The sequence below is a fragment of the Perca fluviatilis genome, chromosome 3 (genome assembly GCF_010015445.1).
Source record: "Perca fluviatilis chromosome 3, GENO_Pfluv_1.0, whole genome shotgun sequence".
Taxonomy (NCBI): domain Eukaryota; kingdom Metazoa; phylum Chordata; class Actinopteri; order Perciformes; family Percidae; genus Perca; species Perca fluviatilis.
This window is the reverse complement of record NC_053114.1, coordinates 38,161,346-38,182,406: the sequence shown is the minus strand read 5'-3', so window position 1 is coordinate 38,182,406 and position 21,061 is coordinate 38,161,346. Positions and strand designations below refer to the sequence as shown.

Sequence of the window (21,061 nt, the reverse complement as noted above, 5' to 3'; positions counted from 1 at the left end):
TAGTGTGCCTTTAAATCTACCATCTTTTATTCTGTGACTTTATGCAAATGTCATAATACCAAAGAGGCACCTACACCGTTTGTGTAGTTTTGCCTTCAGATTGTTATTAGAACGGAATCAACAAAATATTTGCTAATATTATTATAATTATAATAATTTCTCACTTCAGTTTTTCCACTAGCACATTGCCCCAGGTTTTTTAATGACTCATTCTGGCTTTGGGAAGTGTTGATATTTATCTATGATCAATAACATTTCTCAAGTGGGCTTGATGTGACAGCTTCCCCCCCCCCCGCCCCATCACGCTGCAAACCACTGTGTTCCGAGCACTTCACGTTCAACTTCCAATCAACCCTCTCTGTATTTTCCCACCAGTGATGGTGTTGTCCCATTTAGCACTGGGGCCAGACTGGAGCAGGTAGTTTTGCTGCCTGGATTTAAGGTAACAGAGCAGATAAGTTAGAAAATACAGGTCAAATGAATTTTGTATTAAAAGATGTAACCTCAAACATTTGGCAATATAACGTGCTAACACTTGCTATCTGGAAACACCTTAGAAGGGTCACAACTGTGTTATCTTTCTACCCGGATTCACGCTTCACTGACTTAAAAAAATAGGCATGGCTGCAATATACATGTAACGTGAGTCTTTTTTTTTTTTTAAAGATAATTTTTGGGGACATGTTTTGGCCTTTATTTTTGACAGGACAGCTGAAGACATGAAAGGGAGAGAGAGGGGGGAATGACATGCAGCAAAGGGCCCGCTGCGTTGAGGACTCAACCTCTATATGTGGGCGCCCGCTCTACCAACTGAGCTACCTGGGTGCCTGACAAAGAAGTCTTAAACAGAAAATGTCTTAAGTCGGTTAAGCAAGTCTGAGGTAGTACGCAAGACAGGAAATTACAGCTAGGACAGAATTTCCCCTCTAAGAATTTCACATTAAAGGGAAACAGGTAGAGTAACTAACTTAGAATAACTGAAATGCAATGCAGCGTTAAGCATATTTTAGGCAACCCTACCAATACAGGTTTTCCTGCGTATGACATTTTCTTTGATCATGTTGTATTATTATATTCCAGCTAAGCATCTGGTTTTCTGAAAAAAATAATCTAAATCCCCGGTTTGTTTATCCTCTTCTCACACAGTTTACCAGGCTGAAGCTCTACATGCATTTCTTAATGCAAAGATGATGACAGAAGTGACATATCATCTTGCTCGATTTGTATGACACAGTAAAGACATTTTAACTGATACATTAAATGTTCTATTTGGCATGGTCTTAAATAATACACATTCAATTTGTCTGGTTTATAAAACAAGCAAGGAGTATCTTACAGAGGTTATCTTTTTATGATCAACATTTTTTTTTTTTTTTTTTAAATCTACCATCTTTTATTCTGTGAATTATGCAAATGTGATAATACCCAAGAGGCACCTACACCTTTGTGTAGTTTTGCATTGTTATTAGAACATAATCAACAAAATATATGCTAACAAAATTATTATCATTATTATTGGTTAAAAGTACATTTTGCTGTTTGCGTTCAGCTGAAGGCAAACACTTTGAAATGTCAACGGACTCAGATATGCTAAATGAGGAATAGCTGAGCTTTTACACACATTTTCTGATTCACATTCTTTTGAAAATATGCATTGAAAGGCTTTGCCATTTTAAGTTAAAACACCTATTTTTTATTAACTTCTACTGCACTTGAAAATGACGCTGATGCATAGATGCCAAAAGTGCAGCAAAAAATACTTTTTTTGGTTAAATTAAAGAAAAATAATCACAATTTGGACTTTGGAAAATAAAAGATACTAATTTAAGTTATAATGTTGCAGCCCTTGCTATTGTATCATGTTATTTCCACGGGACTAATCAGCCACACTCTGGATCAGAACAGCCATTAGAAAGAGCCATACCAGTGGGCTTGATGACCGGCCCGCCGCCCTGCTCCCCAGCCGTAGTTGGTACTGGGCCAGGACTCTGCTGTAGCCCTTCTCCTCCGAAACACATGTGTATGTTCCCACCTGCTCGGGGCCCATGCTATCGATCAGAAGAAGGCACTGTTGCTCCATCGAACTGCAGGATGTGTTGCTTTCAGGGTGACGCCAGGTATACTGGGCATGATGGGACGACACCGGGCACTGGAGGAAATACTTGGACTCAGGGGGAAGTGTGATGCTGTCCTTGGCCTCGTCTGCATGTGTTTCAGTGGAATGTCTAAACACTGAGAATAGAACACAAGGTCTGTTTAGCTTTGATACTTTATTTAATCTTTATTTAACCAGGCAGGTCTCTCATTTCAATTAGAGCATGACAAGCTTCTTGGCAAGGCACTTGAACAAGTCGCAAGTGGACTAAGCCAAGACGGTTTGTGCACCTAATAGTGTACCAGTGTAAAATGTTTCAAATGTGTAGTTTTTCTAATAGGCTTTAGGAACATATTCAATGGCAGAGTAGAACAACAAGGGTCCGGCTTATAGTAAAGGGAGCTGGATAAGTGTATGATATAAATAGTAAAAGCACTCTTACAACATTATTATCATCATATGTTGATGATACAGTTATGTATCATCAGCATATGATGGGAATATAAAAGGTTACCTCTCTGTTATCTAACTAGGACCCAAGAAAGTACAGTGTTGAGTGTGATCTCTTTAGATCTACAGGACATATTTGTTAGTAGTGTGTTATGTAAACATTGTGTACTGCATTGAGAGGGGACCTCTATGAACTGTTACACCACCACATCACAACGGCATGCTGGGTACAGCTCGCTCTAGTTTGCTCATGACAGTACATTCAAGAACAGATGAAGAAAGAGAGACTGGTGGTGTTTAATTGTAGCAAACTCAAACATTTCAATCATCAATGTAACTTTCAGAATTAATTGTTTTATTGCCGGAAACATCCTGGTCCCAAATAGCTAGCCGTTGACAAATGACTACGCTACTATGTCATGCCAGGTGTATTGCTGTTTTGGGTGTGAAGTTGTTTGGATGACAGTTCTCGGAAAAGCTGCAAGTAGCAATGTCTAAGGCTAGGGAATTGGCCTGTCCAAACAGGCACGTTTTGAATTGGGACTGTACTAGTTTATGTAAATGAGAAAAAGATGGTACATAAAATTGAGCCTTGTGGTACACCCTTGATGACTAGGAGTGGGGGTGATAAAGTTGGAAAATGGGGGAAGAAATAAGTCCGCAAGTGTACTGTGTACTGTAATACTTTTTTTTTTGTATTTCTGAAAGACAGGTCTGAGGTCTTAAAACTGCAGCCCAACATTGTTACAGATGTCAGAGGCAACATTAATTTTGGCAGTGTCATGACATGAAGAGCAAGATACCACACACTTCTAGGAAGTGACCAGGTCATTTGTTTCGAAGTGTCCCATATCATGTAAAGCATATGGTAAGATAATATGGTAAGGGTTCAAATCAGCCTACATTTCTCACTTAACAGACTCAATGTCTTATCTTAAAAAGATGTAATGCAGCGGATGTAGTGTCAAGGGCTGTTGCTTTTAAGATAAAAGCATTACAACTATGTAAGTCAACTTTATTCCTGGGATTCAGAGAGAAGCTGCAGAGACAGACATTACAGTATGTAATAGGACTGGCAGCTTCAGAGTGGGTAGTTGAACTTGAATTTGTATAGCTGTGTTTAAAAAGCTTAGCTTTTCATTTGTGATATAAAGTGCATGTGTTGGGTGTGGATGATTGATTTCTTTACAGTGTCCCACATTTTATAAAAGCCTGCAGTCTTGTAAAACCTTATGATATCATGAGAGCACACACATCTCCACTCCACTCCCACCACTCCCAAACCCAAACTAGATAGTGCCTTGCTGCTTCTACTGAGCTATTAGGCAGTAAAATATGTAAAGCTCTGTCTAGTTTTAAATTATTTTCATATTTTGCATGTGTATTTGATTAATGCAGTTTTATTTGCACAAGGACTTTTCTTTTTATGAGCGTGCCTACAGGTTTCCTTATCTGTTTTGATCCATGTTATCCCAATGCAGACCTATTCTCCTGTGTGTGGTGAAACAGTGTTGTGTGAACCTTAAGAAGAGAATTTGATCGATTGTCAGTACATCGTGATTGTTAGTCCCTAAGCATTTTAAAGGGGTCAGTGGCAGTGCACAGGGTGAGCCTCAGGCCAGAACCCATGAAGAAGCTTGTGGAAGTTGAGTGCCTTGCTCACATAATGGAGTGAGTGAAACTGTTTATGATGGACGAACAGCAAAACCACACAATAGAGTCTGCATGCTATAGCTAAAGATTTTCTACAGTGGCCGAATAAATAGTTTGACAGTCTATTTTAGTTGTCTAAACAATAGTAATATTGTAATAATTACTATAATAATATAGTGATCAGATCCAACACCAACACAGCTGCATTTCCTGTTCCACATTTTCTGTTCCGCTTCCATTTATAACCAACTTTAGCTAACTGATAATGAACGTTTTGTACTTCTCCATTTCTTATCTGCAACACAATGTATGAAGAATGTTGTGAGCAGACATCTAGCACTTGTCTGCAGCCTATGCCCATGCAGAGACGTGACCACATGGCACAATGCACTCCCACATGCAGGTCCCACAAGCACAGCATATTTGTAAGCAGTACTTTATAGGACATAGACGATCCAGTGGAGATTTACAATGGAAGGGCTTGTTTTGGTATTTCTCAACACTATTTCTAGAGAAGCTATTGATGCCATTATGGGAAACAAAGTTAAGTTGCGAGCGATTGAAAATTGCCAGAAAAGAGGAGCCACACTGGTGCACTTGCCTAAAGATCGCAGCACTTCTGGTGGCTCCTTGGGATAAGGTCTGGAAGCCGGAATCAGGCCACAAAACAGAATGAGTCCAAACAATTCTGTTATCTTTAACGGTACTAACATTAATGACAACAGACTTTACTTTGACATTTTGGGAAACTTGCTTGCATACTTTTTTGCCAAGAATAAGAGGATCAATTACACTCTAATGTCTGTCTGGTAAATATGACGCTATAGCCACTAGCCGGTTAGCTTAGCTTAGCATAAAGACTGGAACCAGACTGTAGGATAGAGCAGGCTAGCTGTTTCCCTCCGTTGCCAGTCTTTGTGCTAAGCTGAGCTGGTGGTAGCTTCATATTTAGCGTGCAGACTCTCGGAATGAAGATTAACAAGCGTCTATCCCAAAATGTAGAACTACTTATTTATTTAACAGATAAAATATAAACTTCCAATGTAATAAATTTGTGGACATTTTTCTGAACTATTGTGAAATACTAAACTGGAAATTTATTTTTGTTTTAAACGGCTTTAAATGGCTAACAAATATTTTTAAGGTAAGTACATTGATTATACAATATGTTTAGCTAGGCTGCAGTTTATCTGTGATTTAGCTGAAGATGAGTTTGTTTTGACACCGCAGTTGCATGAAATTAGCACGTAGACATTGGCTTATCTGTGTGTCTTATCCGTCTACTCATCTATGAAGAGTCCAAAACACAGCGGCTTTGTTTGTTTTTCAGTACATCATATATATATAAATATGTCAAACTTATCTGCTGTCTATGTGAACTAAACTATAATTCATTGAAATATGCTTCCCAGAATAAATATCTTTGATACCTTTTCCAGGTTGCTGGAGCTTTGATGTAGACACACAAATGTAATGGTCCCCTTTGGTCACATCCTGCAGTTTGCCACTGTCAAAGGAAAGGTTAACTCAGTTAGAAAACTATACCAGTTACTGTATATTATTGACATTGTGAGGGGTAACAAACCGGGACACTATAACAGGAGGTAAAAACTCACCCCCCTAATGCACAAACACACCTTCCAGCTCATGCAATTACATCTGACATTTAAATTGACAGCACACAAACACCTATAAGAGGAAGTTAAGACTGAGAAAGTTCAGGAAATGTATTTCAGGTTTGCTTTTAGACTAATTTCCCTCTCTTAACGGCTGCCAGTTTCTCTGTTCAACTTCAAGATTATTTGGAGAAATAACCTCAAATAGATGTAGTTATAAACCAGTAAATTATTTTAGGTAACACATACACGTTACATAAGTAATATTCCACTATTACTATGTGACTTTGCCTGATTATCTTATGAAACAAAAGGCAATCTAAACAATGAAATGGAAGTAAAATGATTCAGTAATTGCAGTCATCTGAATACAATCTATTGCTGTTCACAGTAATACACTGTGAGGTACATTCCCGCATTAAGTTTTAAATTATTTATTTTATACTACATTGCTTATAGATCCACACCAGTATTTAACAAATCCAGTAACAACTACCATTCTTCACTAACATCACATCCTGGTAAGTAGAGTAAAGGAGGGGGCTTGACAGGGCTTGCAGACATTGCAACACTATAGGTGCGCTGCCAGTCAGTCTATTACACACACTACCCCATCTCCAGTTTGCATTTTTAGTCATCCAGAGCCAAAGAGCAAATGTTGACCACATTTTCTGATGTGTGAAAACGTCATCAACCACAGGAAGTGTGAATGCAATTGTGTTGCTTTAGGGGTGGAAATATGTGTAGCCTAAGTGGATGTTAGGGTGGGGGTGGCTATGTTTCTGTGGAGGTGTAGGGACAAGTAGAACCAAAGTTTACACACACACACACACACACACGCACACGCACACGCACACGCACACGCACGCACGCACACACACACACACACACACACACACACACACACACACACACACACACACACAAATCTAATTTTAGCCTTTCTTATTATTAAATACATAAATGCCTGTGGACTGAAACTGTATATTTGTAAGAATGTAATAATAATACCAGTTCACATGATCTGTGCAGTTCTTCATCATTTGCAAGTGTTTGAGTTGAAAACGGAGAGATGCCACATGAGACAACTCTTACAGTATTAGTATAAGAGGAAGGTTTTGTTTTCTGGTTATAATGACACCCTTTTATCATCACACTTGATCAGACTTTGGTTCAACCGGCTGCGCAGGAAGAGAGATCTATTTTTAAGTAGTGCTACTTTGCACATGTTTGTGGGTCACATTTTAGCTGCCAAAGCTGCGCTGCTCTCGGTTTCTGATCCTCAGGGTGAGAGGGGGAGTGGCCAGCAGCTAGAGCGGCAAAAGCAAATGTGTTCTTCTTTTACCTATATATTTAACAATATATTTTGCATTTCTAATCCAAACAACAGCAACGCACTTACTTATGCCCGTAGCAAGACACCTGTCAAGTTTGAAATCCATCGGACTAACGGTTCAAGAGATATGCGCATAACACACACACACACACACACACACACACACACACACACACACACACACACACACACACACACACACACACACACACACACACACACATAAAGACATTCCTGCAATTTATAGATAGATGAGAAGCTTTTCTCATAACATGTTCTGTCATAATAAGGTCTTTGTTGGATGAAACTACTAACATTGGCAGTTCTGAGTTGTTGCACATAATAACAATAACATGTGACACTGAGCCTTGCCCAAGTCAGATGACTGCTGTGTGACAGCCGTATGTATGCTCAGTGCAAACTAAATGGTGAAACCTTTGCACAAGAGCGTAGTGTGTGTAAAGAGAACTCATAGCTCTGAAGTGATCCTGGAAAATCCTGTTTTAAACTGGTTTGGATGCAGAATTTCAGTTTTAAAGTGCCCATATTATGAAAAAATCACTTTTTCTGGGATTTGGGGTGTTCTTTTGTGTCTCTGGTGCTTCCACACACATACAAACTTTGAAAAAAATCCATCCATGGTGTTTTGAGTGAGATACGGTTTCTGAATGTGTCCTGCCTTCAGTCTCCTGGTGAGCTGTTCAAAATCGTCTCGGACTGTGACGTCACAGTCCGAAATGAGCTGGCTAACCACAACCGTTAGCTCGTTAGCATGCTAACCGTTAGCATTAGGATGCTAAAGCTAACGCTAATGCTAACGCTAATGCTAACGCTAATGCTAACGCTAGCATGCTACGTCGTTCTCAATAGCAAAGCACTGCTACAACACACACAAGTTCACCATAATCTACAAAAGAACTACTTATATGTGTGCCCTCATTTAGAAGTCTCCCAGCTAATCGGCCTTGTAACTGACCAAAGTTGGAGAAACAGGCTTTCTTTTACTGTCTCTAGAGTTAGCTAGCTGACATGATCTACATCTGAACTACTGAGCATGTGCGAGTGCAATCAAAGATAGTACAGAAGAAGAAGATGAAAAGAGGTCTTACTCTGTAGCTAAAACAGAAACCAGGTGAAAAGAGGATCTGCAGCAGTGAGAGAGAGCTGTGCAGTACAACAAAAATATGGTGTTTTTTGAAAATTAAACCTTATAAACCTATTCTGGTACAACCTTAAAATACAGTTATGAACCTGAAAATGAGCATAATATGGGCGCTTTAAAAGAGACAGAAAAAATGAAAAGGATTGGCAGTAATTTAAGTCAGAAATGTAAGTAGCTGCAGATCTAATTCAATTCCACATTTCTACACTCTTTTGATGCTGCAAATGAAGTTATGTGGTGAAAATGTCCATAGCAACTTTTTAAACCACTCTTGCAGAAAAAATCATCTCCTCCACTCATCTCCTCAATGCTCTCTGCCAAATACTGGCTAACAGGCAGCGCAATATACATTTCTGCCGCTGGTGCGCTATTCCATTGATCAAAAATGAGTGGTAATGCTGCAATAAATGTAGCAATGTGACAAGTGTAGTTAAGAAGGAGAGTGCAAACTAGCAAAAATTAATGTAGACAAATGAAAATTGAAATAGTTAAAAATAAATGCAAATGCTTGTTTGTTAGACCTCAAGCAAACAAAAGAAAGAGTGTATGTATGCATAGCTTTAGTTAGTTTACAAGAAAACCCCACAGAGCTCCTTTAAGCTAAGGTTATATGTAATCTCTGGATGAAATGAAAATGTATGTTTGGATATGTAGATTATATGTCTCCAGGTACAGACAGGTGGTCTTACCCAGGGGTGCAGTGGGTGCCGTTCCAGCCGCAGTAGGGATCTCTGGCCAAGACACAATCCTCACAGCTGTTTCCATACTGGGCACAGTTTGCCACATCCAGTTGGACCAGTTCACTTCTTGAGTTCACATACAGCTTCTTCTGCAATGATACACAGTTTTAATTGTACTGGGACATTTCTGATCTTTTTATTAAAACACCAATATTATCGGAAAAGTTTAGACTAACCCTAACCCTTAAGAAGCACTACCATTTTCAAGTCAAGTCAAGTGGGTTTCATTGTCATTTCAACCATATACACTGTATATGGGGCAGTGGTGGCTTAAGGTTAGAGAAGCGAGCTTGTGAACGGGAGGTCGTCGATTCAATCCCCAGACCGACAGGATAAAAATCTGGGTGGGGAAAGTGAAAGAACAGCGCTTTGTCCCTCCCTCATTACCACCACTGAGGTGCCCTTGAGCAAGGCCCTTAACCCCAACCGCTCCAGTGGAGCTGCTCAGTGGCCAGCAGATCAGACTGTGGTTGTACTGGGCAGCTTCCAGGTAGGAATGTGGAACTGTGTGAATGGGACAGGTCGTCGTTGCAAATGACAAGTTGTTCTCAATCGACTTACCTGGATAAATAAAGGTTAAATAAAATATAGTGAAACAAAATAACGTTTCACCATGGATTAAGGGGTGTTACATTCAAAATTTTTAAAAAAGTGCTCATATTATGCTCATTTTCAGGTTCATAATTGTATTTAGAGATTGTACCAGAACAGGTTTATGTGGTTAAATTTTCAAAAAACACCACTCTTTTCACCCTGTGTTGAGCTCTCTGTTTTAGCTACCGAGTGAGGCATCGCACTTCTAATCCATCTTTGTTGAGATTTGCACATGCGCAGTACCTAGATAAGGACAACTAGCTAATCAGAAGCAGAGTATGAGGGCGTGCCACGCTAGCAGCTAGGCGAGCATTATAACGTGTGTTACAAAGCGACGCACGTTTGTCTCTGAAGTAAAGGCTGGACTACAGTAGAGCTGTTTGGAGCAGTTTGTGAACAGTGTTTTCTGTTGGAGATGGTAAGTCCCTTTTGGGTGGACTTTGGACCTTTTCACTTTGTAACCCTATAACATGCACAAAAAAGATATATGACACAATAAAGAAAAGGGAAAAAGCCAACAAGCATAATATCACTCACTATAAACTTTTTGGCATATGAATTACAGTCTTTTATACTCCCCCACCTCGTGTCATGGTGCGGGGAAATAGTTGTGTGGGCAGCGCTTTGTTACTCACAGAAGTAGCATTCATGATCATGCCGAGGACGTGGGCTCCGTGGTTGAAAGGTCGGTACTCAGCGATGACAAAGGTCTGGCTATTACTCTCCATCACCTTATGAATCGCTCCATTATCTGTTTGAAGACAGACAGAGAGTATGACTAAATACCCAACCCAGTATAAAACACACCTCAAACCAACCCATTCATATGTGTTTCATCACCCCATTATGACTCTTCCAGCAATGTCTATGCAATGTCTGGATAAAAAATTAAGAAATCAAATTAGAGATTATTTTTCCCAAAAATGTCATCTTCAAAACCTGTGTAGACCTCCTTGTTATTTTATTTTAGTTTTGTCATCTTGTTCTAATATGAGTGGTCACCCAGAGGCCAACGTGCTAAAACAAAACAAGGAACCACAACAAGGAATACAAAAATAATACCACATTTCTCATGAGATAGTCCACATGATGAGTTTCTATTATTGGGAAATTACAAAACAAACTCAAACCAAAACCAAAGGCCAGACTATCTGGAGATCAGTCATCACTCTGACTGATCTCCAGATAGGCCTGTAGGTTCGAAAGACCCCCTCCCCCCCACAAACACACACCTCACTGCCAAAGGTTGATAGTTTTATGCCGCGTTCTATTTACCTCGGAACTCGTTTTTTAAAGGTCAAAGTCGGAAACATGCCCCCTGACCTCTGGTATTGCTAACAATAGCTAACCGGGCTAGCGCTAATGAAAACAATGAAAATCCGACTTTTAAATAGAACGCATTCAACTAGGGTATGACGTCATTCCCAGTTCCAGCTCCGAGTTCCGAGGTAAATAGAACGTGGCATAAGTCCATTGTCTTTTTAAATAACGACTGCCTAAAAATTATGGGATCATGCATAAAACTTTTGTGTTTGACCACTCAATAAGTCACACCAAACACCCACAATGGCCCAAGGTGATCAATTCTGCTCCCTCCAACTCCTCCACAGTGCTATTTTCAGTCTAAGCTAAATAGGACTTGGCTGAATCAGGCTGCGAGCACTTGCAGGCCTTTTTTTCCAACCAGATACTTGAAACTAGTATTCAGAGCTGAAGCACACTCAGCTACTTTGTTAAACTCTACTGTTCATGCGTATTTAAAATGTCAAATAAGTTGTTTAAATGCTTTTCCCAGTAAGGCAAACTATTTAAAGGAACCTGTATGTGTTTCGATATGACCCTCCAATGTACAGTACAGTACACTATTCTATACTCACTTAGAGACAGGAACAGGACGGTGGGGTGATTGTTCTGGGAACTGTCAACGTAGATGTGAGTGTAACTGTGGTGATTAAAGAGAAGTGGGCCATAGTTGTTAACGGGCTGGACCCATTCCTCCATCTCAGAATTCTCCATGATCATCTTCATAGCGTCTAAAGGAATTTTTGTGCTGTCTGCAACACACTGATGAAAAAGGCATTCATTTTAGTTTGTGTTTGGGTTCAGTTACTGTTGTTAATGCTGGTCAAGCTTTCCGTTTCTGCACTGCACACATGCACATGACAGTAATAATGTAATAACTTTCATTTTTGAAACAATGGATCCTTGATTTCAGACAGAGGGAAACAAAAGCAGGATTCTCAATTCTAGCCTGCGAGAATCGGTTTTGTCAGCTGGAATGACATCCAATTTTATCAGCTGTAGCTAACGTGCTAATGAAGCTATTGTTAGGTCCAGAAGTTGATGGTAAAACCCCTGTGTCTGGCTTACTTTTTAATATTTCCGGCTGTATTGTTTAAAAAAAAAAAGGCTCTAAAAGTGTTGCTAAATACGCATTTCATGGCTACATACATCAAATTTAGCTTCACACTGACATTAAAATCAAGGATGGAATGGGGTAGCAGCGTGCATTGCTGCCTGTATCTTTTCTGATGCTACCACTGGGGGTGTAAAAGTGGTAATTTCTATAAATAGTGGCTTTAAAATACAAAAAAAGAGAACAATAATAATGCTCATACTTAAAAGGTACTAGTAAATAATGTACGTAAATATTGTAATTATACAGTATATAATTAATTTTACTTTGTAACTACATTCAAGCACATGGTTTTAAAGAACAATGCCAGGAATCCTTTTGTGAAAAGACAATGTGTTATACAGTAGTTGTTATTTTAGACCTCAGATCAATTTGCGTGACACTTACCTGTCTAGGCCTGCCGGGCTGATTGACTTTGCCTTTAAATGTGGAGGTTGTGAAGATGTTCTCAATATCTTTTATCGTGTAGACACACACAGCACTCATACCCCTGCAGAGAGACACAGACAGAGGTCAGCTGGTGTACACGGAGACATCTGCAGCAACAAGAAACGGTTGTGCGGTCAATAAAGATTTTAGCCGTGCAGGTCAAAAACTGTGAAAAACAGCTGAGCAGACGTGCTAAGTTTAGAAGGCAAAACTGAACTCACCGCGCCAGTGAAAGAGGAAACATAAACAAAGTGTCATCCGGTAAAACAAATGAGAAAAAAACAACTCGCTCTGTCTGGACTGGTCATTTGTCAGCTGTGTGGTTGGGTTAAATTGGCTAACACAACAAGTGACTCTGCTGTTTTTTATGTAAAGACAGCGATGTTCCCAATGTGGTTGAATTTCTAGAAACACCATGTTGTGGTAAGATGAGACGAGGGGAATACGTAGGTAACAACAGGTCACTCCTAGGGGACGAGAACATCTGGCCATACTCCATCTATCAATTAATTCAAGTAAGATATATGTGTCTCTCAGAGGTGGAAAGTAACGGTTTTATGCATTATCTGCATTGCCCTGACTCACTCAACAAGCGGCAGAGGCAACACAGTCTTGCTTTGTCTAACTAACAATGTATTTACCAATAGAACATTTATTTTAAAATACAATCCATACACTTCGTACGGTATTGTATATTTAAAAGTGCTCTAAGCGATGTCACGCATTTTTTAGGCTGCAACATTTTTTTGTCACATACAGCAAACATCTCCTCACTATCCGCAAGCTGCCTGTCCCCTGAACACACTTTAAAAAAAACGCGGTCTCTGTAGACAGCCCAGGCTCCACAACCAGCAACAAAAATAAACTGTGCCAACCTGCACCACACAACATAACAAACAGTCGTTCCAGCCAATAACCGACAAGAAGGCTTTGGGGGTGGGGGTTGGGGGCATTAGTGCGCGGAAGCACGGAAGGGAGGGAGTGGGGACGGGATGAGGAGGAGGGAGGGGCGAGCTAGCCTCGTTTTGTTTGAAAATACTTTGAACGTCAACAAGAATTGCCGTCACCCAACACTGCTTAGAGCCCCTTTAACACAAGGTACGGGCAGGGGGCCAGATTGCGGCCCTTGGTCCGGACTTTGAGAAACAGTACAAACTTTGCCAAAATGGGTCACCGGTCAAGTTTGCAATTTTTTGGGAAAAGCAACATTTGATAAAGCTAATGCTCAACTTATGACTATACTTGAGTACTTATACTGTACTCAATGTTTTAGATCATTTCTTTTACTCCTACATGATTCAAACTTGAAAAATAAGTGTTTTACTTGAGTAAAACTTTACAGTATCCTTTCTACCATTTTGTGAATACATAAATGATAATGGAGTCGTACCATTCATTTCTGAAGAGTGCATAAACCCTGGTATTTTGCCACTGGTCTGCATGTACAGTAGCCACATCCACCAGCTCAGAGAAGTGTTGTCTGCTGTCAGGGTCTCCGCAGAAGAGCCTGGCATTCATCTGGGACGTCCAGCTGAACTGCAAATGGTTCTTGGTACCACCACGATCTTCCTGGAATCAATGCACAGCCAAAGGACCAATCACTCCTTCATAATATATATAATCTATAGAATGACTGATATGTAATGGATATGTTACACTTTTTGTTTACGAGCAGCATCTTTGTGCACATATCTGATGATAAAAAACAGTTGTTAGTCTAGCTAAACACATTAAAATTAATTATGTAGGCCTTACTATGCAAACCCGGGTAACAAAAGGGAGCCACATTTTACTGTTAAAGCCTGTGTCTCTGTTTTTCTCCTTGTAGAAGGCATACACTTTGCTCTGGATGAAGTCGTCTCCCCGTCTTATGGGCACCAAACCCACATAGTGCTGCTCTAAAGACAAAAGAACTATGTAAATATTCATCTCTATAGCCTTAGTACATATAAATGTTTAAGTGAACATCATTACAGAAAACCAATCTACAATATCTCCATGCAAATACCTTTATCTTGTCTTGTCGGTGCAATTCGGTTTTTCCCAAACTTGTAGATGCCAACTAAGTCTTGAGATCCAGAGTATGTAATGAAGAGATCACTATCTCTTGATTCTGCAAAGAATGTTTTGGACATTATAGCAGCATCGCTGTGCTTTGGTTTGCAGCCGGCATCAGTTCACCTTTGACATTCCAGACGCCAGATTCTCCTGTATGAAAAAGTGCTTACTTCTAAGCTATGTCTGTTCTGGCTGTGATGCCAGTGGGAGAAACTGGAGTCTGGAGTAAATACTACGTACAAGCAGGAAGCACCAAGGCAATATCATTATAAGTAATGGTAGCAAAGGAGACAAAATCATTAAAAAAAGATTTGAGCTGAGTAAAGCAGGTTAGTGGTGCTTAAGAAGGCCTTTCCTGGACGAGTAGGGAAGACGAATGCACCCTTGAGGATTAAAAAAGTCCAAAGACATTATGACAAACCAGCCTGGTCTCACAGAATTCCGTGAAATGATAACTAACCGTTAACACCGCATTACGAGGTGGTGTCACGGAATGTGTGAAAATTCCGTGTGGCCACCACGGAAAACAATGCCATTGTAAAGTCAATGAGAAGATGACGTAGCATTAAGAGCGACTACGGTAGCGAGTAGTATGAAAGCCCGAAAACCAGCGTCCCGTTATTGTTTTCCTGAACCCAACCATTTATATTTTTCCTAAACTCAACTGTCCCATTCTTCTTTTCCTAAACCCAACCGTCCCGTTGTTGTCCCGTGTTGTCATGGAAACGTAAGCCCACCCACGACGTGCTCATTTCACGGGATACTTCCGTGGGCCCATCACGGAAATTTTTGTGATTCCATGAAACTGCCACAGATTTTGAGTTGAGGGGCCATGTTCATTTCACAGAATTCTGTGAGATCAGGTTGGACAAAATGTTAAATTAGAAAGCAGAGATTTATCAGCATAGAAAACAATCCTATGTGTACAGAAACTCACCCACAAGTGCAGACGGTTCGCCTTCCTTTATGACAAATCTCTTTATGTTTTTTTTTATGCTGTCCGTTTTTTCAGAGGGAATGCACATGGGTGACTGCTCTGCTAAATCCTACAGGAAAACACAGATCTCATTATCCCCACACCCAGTAGCACAAATATGATTCAGTATATGCATCTTACAGGTACGTCTGAAAAAACTTGAATATGCAGAAAGTGTTGCACATCATTTTCTGTTCTTGCAACAGCATCGGTGTTTGTTTCAAATACACAGAAGAAGTGGCTCGTCACAATGAGCAGACAAAAAGGAGCACCACCGGTGTTTATTTCCAATATGTCCCAATGTTACAGCAAAAAAAGATTTGTTCCTTCCATTCTAAGTAACATTTCCAGTAAATATCTGTAGTGTCGTACCATGTCACAGCAGACTGTTTCTATGTCGTTGGTTCCACACAGAAAGACCTGGTTGTCCTCTAACTTCTTGTGGACCACAGTAATGTTATAGTTGCAATTCTAGATCACAAGAGCAAGTATGTTAGTGATATTTCAATCAGATCTTTCCTATATAGTACATGCTTGGAATTTTGCTTTTAATTAATGTTCTTTTACCGCTTTCACTCTTTGGGGAGGCCCTTTGTCGATGCATTCTGTCCACAACACGCTTTTTTCCACAGGAGTCTGTGAAGAGAAAGAAAAGCAGGACTATGACTATATCCACATCACTATAAATACATTCTATCTGTTATTTGATTGCAGACTCTAGATGTTTATTTAAAGCTGTAGTGTGTAGTTTCTGTCGCCGCACATGAGGAATTCTAAGTAATGACAACAACACTGTTGGCGCACCCACATGATACAAGCCTTCTGTGATCCGTGATCGTGCACCACCCCCACCCCGGCTCCTCCACGTAGTTGCTAGTAACGTTTAACTCGTCAAATCAAGGAGGACACAGAGGATTAAAAAAACATGATGGACTCTTCATTTTTATGTCGTCTTCATCCCCAAAGCTGAGCGCTGCTATTGTCCTTTCACAGCAGTGACATAAAACGCATCGCTCGAGCTGCTGCGTGCGAAAGTCGCCGGACCAAATAATTTAGTAAACAGCCATACTGAGAAATGCAGAGAGAGTTTTGTGGAGCTGATAGGATTAATTAGCTTTGTATCAACTCACTTGGCAATGGCTTCAATGTATAATGGACGTCCATTTGTATAAAAAAGTTGTGTGCTATAGCAGTAAGGCCTGAGTTATGTAATCTACAAAAAACACTCTCAGAAATGTTCACTACCTTCTGAGGATTTTGAAAGTGGAATGCATTCAGGTGTGTTTGTCCAGCAGCTATGACAGTGTCTGGCTCTCTGTCCAGAACAATCCCGACAGGTGCATGGTTTCCAGGTAAAGGTATCCTTTTTATTGAAGTTTCTACAATAAAACAAAATAATAATGAGAAACATTGGGTGTGCAATGCAAAAGGTCAAATTGTCATTGATTGTACTCAACTGAACTATATACAGTACACAGTAACATTTTAACCTGTTCTTAGCCACGCTAGGGGTGTGACTCTATTGATGGCAATGTCGGTCCAGACTGAAATATCTCTATCGCATAAGCTCTTGCACAGACAGCGATGTCCCCAATGTGGTTGAATTTCTAGAAACACCATGTTGTGGTAAGATGAGACGAGGGGAAAACGTAGGTAACAACAGGTCACTCCTAGGGGACGAGAACATCTGGCCATACTCCATCTATCAATTAATTCAAGTAAGATATATGTGTCTCTCAGAGGTGGAAAGTAACGGTTAAGTAAGGGCTCGAACTTCTCTCTCAGCTCTTTTTTTTTTATTTGCTCACACAACTATTTTTGTCAATTTTCATGTTAAACTCTATTCTTCCAGGAGTGACTGAGTGAAAATGTACAGCTTTAATCCCATATTCAAACAATAAATTGCTTGTTTTTTCCAACCAACAGTCAAAGACCACAATGTATTCAATTTATAAGTATACTAAACAAAAAAGAGAATCAGAAGTAAATTAAAATAAAAATGTCATGATATTTCTGCTTTTCGAGACTTCCATGTTGTCTCTATTCATGGTGGCCATGCAATGGTACAGTAGTCTTGCCTAGCACAGAAAGGAACACTGTAAACAACTTTAAATAAAAAGTGCATGTTGAAACTTGCTTACTCTACAATTAGCTGACCATAGAGGTTTTGTGTCTGGCCAGTTCAGAAATAACATGCTTTGCTTGCTTCATGTCCCAAAACAGGCGAGTCAGCTTGTTTCCAATCTTTAAATCTAGTTATTGTTAAAACAATCCGCTTTGACTTGGAATTTTGTTCATCATTTGGATGATGAAGTTCTTGCTTTATCATTGTCTAATTGAGTAGTAAAAGTAACTAATAGAGCTTCCTTATAGACCATAATCCTGCCTCAGACACAACGACATCAGGGACTTGTAACAGTGTAGCCTGGCATGTCAGTCGGATATTAGGGGAACCTCTAATAACTGCCTAGACTCGCTTTGCTAGACCTTCCTCGACAGCAGTGCGGAGGAGGGTCTGGCTAGTCCACACAGCATTCCGGGATGGGAGAAAAACGTGCTCAGGTTTATCGGCATTTCTTTAAACCAATCACAATCGTCATGGGCGGCGCTAAGCACCGGGCAGAGCCACGGTGACACTGTAAAATAGCCTCGGGACAATTAACCATAGTCCTCAGAAATCCACCGGAGTTTAAAATTTTAACACAAAGAAAACGAAATGTAACAGACATCCGGCTGAAAAGAGTGAAATCCGGCGGAATTTTTCGATTGGCACTCTAGCAATCCCAAGTGGAACATCGTAGATATAGGCTATTAACTGATGGACTAAAAAAATAAATAATTAAAAGATGATTTATTCTTCCATTAGCCCATTCCAATACATCAAACCAAGACCCACTTATAACTATGCAACCAAATTAAGGGTCTGTAGTCACCTGTCTGTCAGGAACATGCGTTCACCTCCTCATCAATCAGGTGAAAAGTCCTTTCAATCATTAGGGTATACTTTGATATCTGTCTTCCAACGACCTATCTATATTTTTCAGGTATTTGTACTTAACTTGAGTATTTCCATTTTATGCTACTTTATACTTTCATTCCACTAGAAATATTTTCTACTTTTTACTCCACTAGATTTATTTCATAACTTTAGTTACTAGTTGCTTCTCAGATTTAGATTATTAATACAAAATATAATCCGCTAATAAATTATGATGCATTATTTTAGATTATTCCCAGCAGTATGTTTTCTACCCAGGTGTCAATTTGAAAGCCACAATGCTTTAGAAACAAAATAGTAATTGGACAGGTCTTTTTCACTTGTTAAATCAGAAAAAGCGCCAATGTTACTAATAACATTAACAAGGCCTCTGTTCTATTCAAGTGTCCCAGTTATCCTCACAGTGAGCCAACGTGCACAAACTGAAGCAGCTTAATGTAATGCAGCCATCATTCATGTTATACATATAGACCTGTGTGCTTCCTCCTATATGACATGTCAACATGTCTTCTGTTAAAATGGTCAATTCTTCATGAGGAAGTCACAATTTCCTCTAATTGGTTCTATCACGGAAATCTTCCAAAAGTTTCAAAATTGATTATATAGCCTACTCTTATTCTTCAGTACATGTTAGTTTTAATCATACTGAATAATACGTTTACAATTACATTATTAAATTAAATTGATTTAAATTCTGATTATATGACACTTCTTATGATATGAATGACTGTGTGTGTGTGTACACACCATGTAACCAATCAATAGCCTAGATATTCATGTAGGCCTACGTCTTCTATCAATATGTCCGACAGTTTCCTATCACAATAGTAATTCCTAGGGAAGCTTTTGGGACAGACTTTTTCTCCATCCTCACGCCTGAACAGCCAAAACGCTGATGTCTGTGCCAGAGGAGCACTTCAGTGATTATAGCCTGATATAGTCGCAATGCAGCAGCTCTGTTGCGTTTGTTTAGCTTTTTTTTTAGACTAAGCACGAAAAAAGTTCAAAATAACTGAGAAAACTCTTCATACTCCTAAAACATTATAAACCATTTCAGTTGTCTTCTTTTCACAACATGTAGGGTTATTATAGCGAAGAACATCACCGCAATTTAAACAACAATGTTTCGAAGTTAAAGAAAAATGCGAAATACCTTTCTCTGTGATTGTCATCCTCGGTTGCGTTGAGTTCGCCTCTAACAAACTATTGAGACATGACAATAATAAATATACCGTTACATGTAAGAGTGCCATTGTGTGTCTGGTGTCATCAGTCTGACATGAAGAAGTGCTGAGCGTCTGTTCAGCGCTGCGGAGGTAGTTCTGGCAATTCGTCACTGAGTGAGACAGTCTAGGTGTGTTCTGTATGGTATGTGCTAATACAACCTTTTTTTCTTTGGTTGGAGAAAGACATTTGATAATCCATTACCAGTTGTGTTTAATCTGAGACGATTTAACAGCACCACAAAAGAAGAAATATATGTTTGCCCAATTATGTTGTGTGTCACGGCGGGTGTGCGCAGGGAAACGAGGGAATTAAAGACCCGAATGTAAACGGGGCAAAGGATTTAAAAAAAAAGAAGCTCAGGTTGGATGAGTAGATCTAAATCCAACCAGTCCAAACTAAAGCTGTCCACAAGAGAAGCAGGGGAAAGTGAATGTGCAAGCAACTGCAGAGGAAAGTGGGAACACAGGAGGGGCAGTCAGGTGATGGGGAAGTGAAGAAAGTCTGAGGCCATCTGGTGGATGGATGGAAAATGGCATCGAGAGGGCAAGAGAATGTTCCTGCAGGACCGGAGACTAGTAGCCTACTTAGAGTTTAAAAGGTTCATTCCACCCAAATTCTACTTTCTGTCTGTGGTGGCAAATTTTATTTTCACCATTTGTTTAATGATGTTAACCATTTGTTTAAAGATAGTTTTAAACCTCCACATAATCCTGCTCCTTCCTGTAGACTTTTAAAGCACCAGAGAGGGGAACAGCTACAGCCGTCAACTATAGCCTAGATAGTTATTTAGTTTTACTAGCCTGAAGCTCCTCACATTGTTGTCTTTTGCTTAGATAGAAGTGGAGAAGGCCGATGACTGTTTACGACAGTGAGAACTACGTAGGTTTCTGTCTCCTGAGATAAAACTGTTTAGGCTAATGAAAAGAACAGGAGCAGAGGGGAAGGTGATCAACTATGGCCATGCTAGAAGATACATTTAGAGGGGTGGCTTAACAGAGGTTTTCACTATATGATGTGTAGATGTTTAGACTTTAGGTTAGAAGACCCTTTCAGATGTGCCGTGGTACTTGTGAAACTGTTTTCTCTGCATTTGCAAATGTAAATAAATACTCAAAGACCAGACTTTGGTTTAATTCTCAAACAGTCTTTTATTCGTTTTCATTCTTATCATTGATATTTACTAAACTCTGCTGCTTCAAGGAAAACTTACACCACATGTCCACGTACTCATAGTTTGAAAGGTTTATTCCACCCAAATAGCCTACTATTTTTTTGGGGGTCGCCTACTATTTAACATGCAAAGGATCCTCT

At 39.7% G+C, this 21,061-nt stretch overlaps 1 protein-coding gene across 1 annotated transcript; it reads right to left on the bottom strand.

The window, feature by feature from the left end:
- Positions 1–1,355: 1,355 nt before the first annotated feature.
- Positions 1,356–20,165, bottom strand: LOC120555795 (semaphorin-7A-like). The gene is made up of 14 exons (XM_039794874.1): positions 19,677–20,165; positions 16,771–16,904; positions 16,093–16,161; positions 15,898–15,996; positions 15,487–15,595; positions 14,500–14,604; positions 14,247–14,389; positions 13,882–14,060; positions 12,450–12,552; positions 11,524–11,710; positions 10,282–10,397; positions 9,002–9,141; positions 5,629–5,705; positions 1,356–2,232 (listed from the first exon to the last, which is right to left on the bottom strand). Exons 1-14 carry the CDS (start codon positions 19,774–19,776, stop codon positions 1,877–1,879), a joined length of 1,917 nt encoding a protein of 638 aa, XP_039650808.1. The 5' UTR covers positions 19,777–20,165; the 3' UTR covers positions 1,356–1,876.
- Between the last annotated feature and the right edge of the window lie 896 nt (positions 20,166–21,061).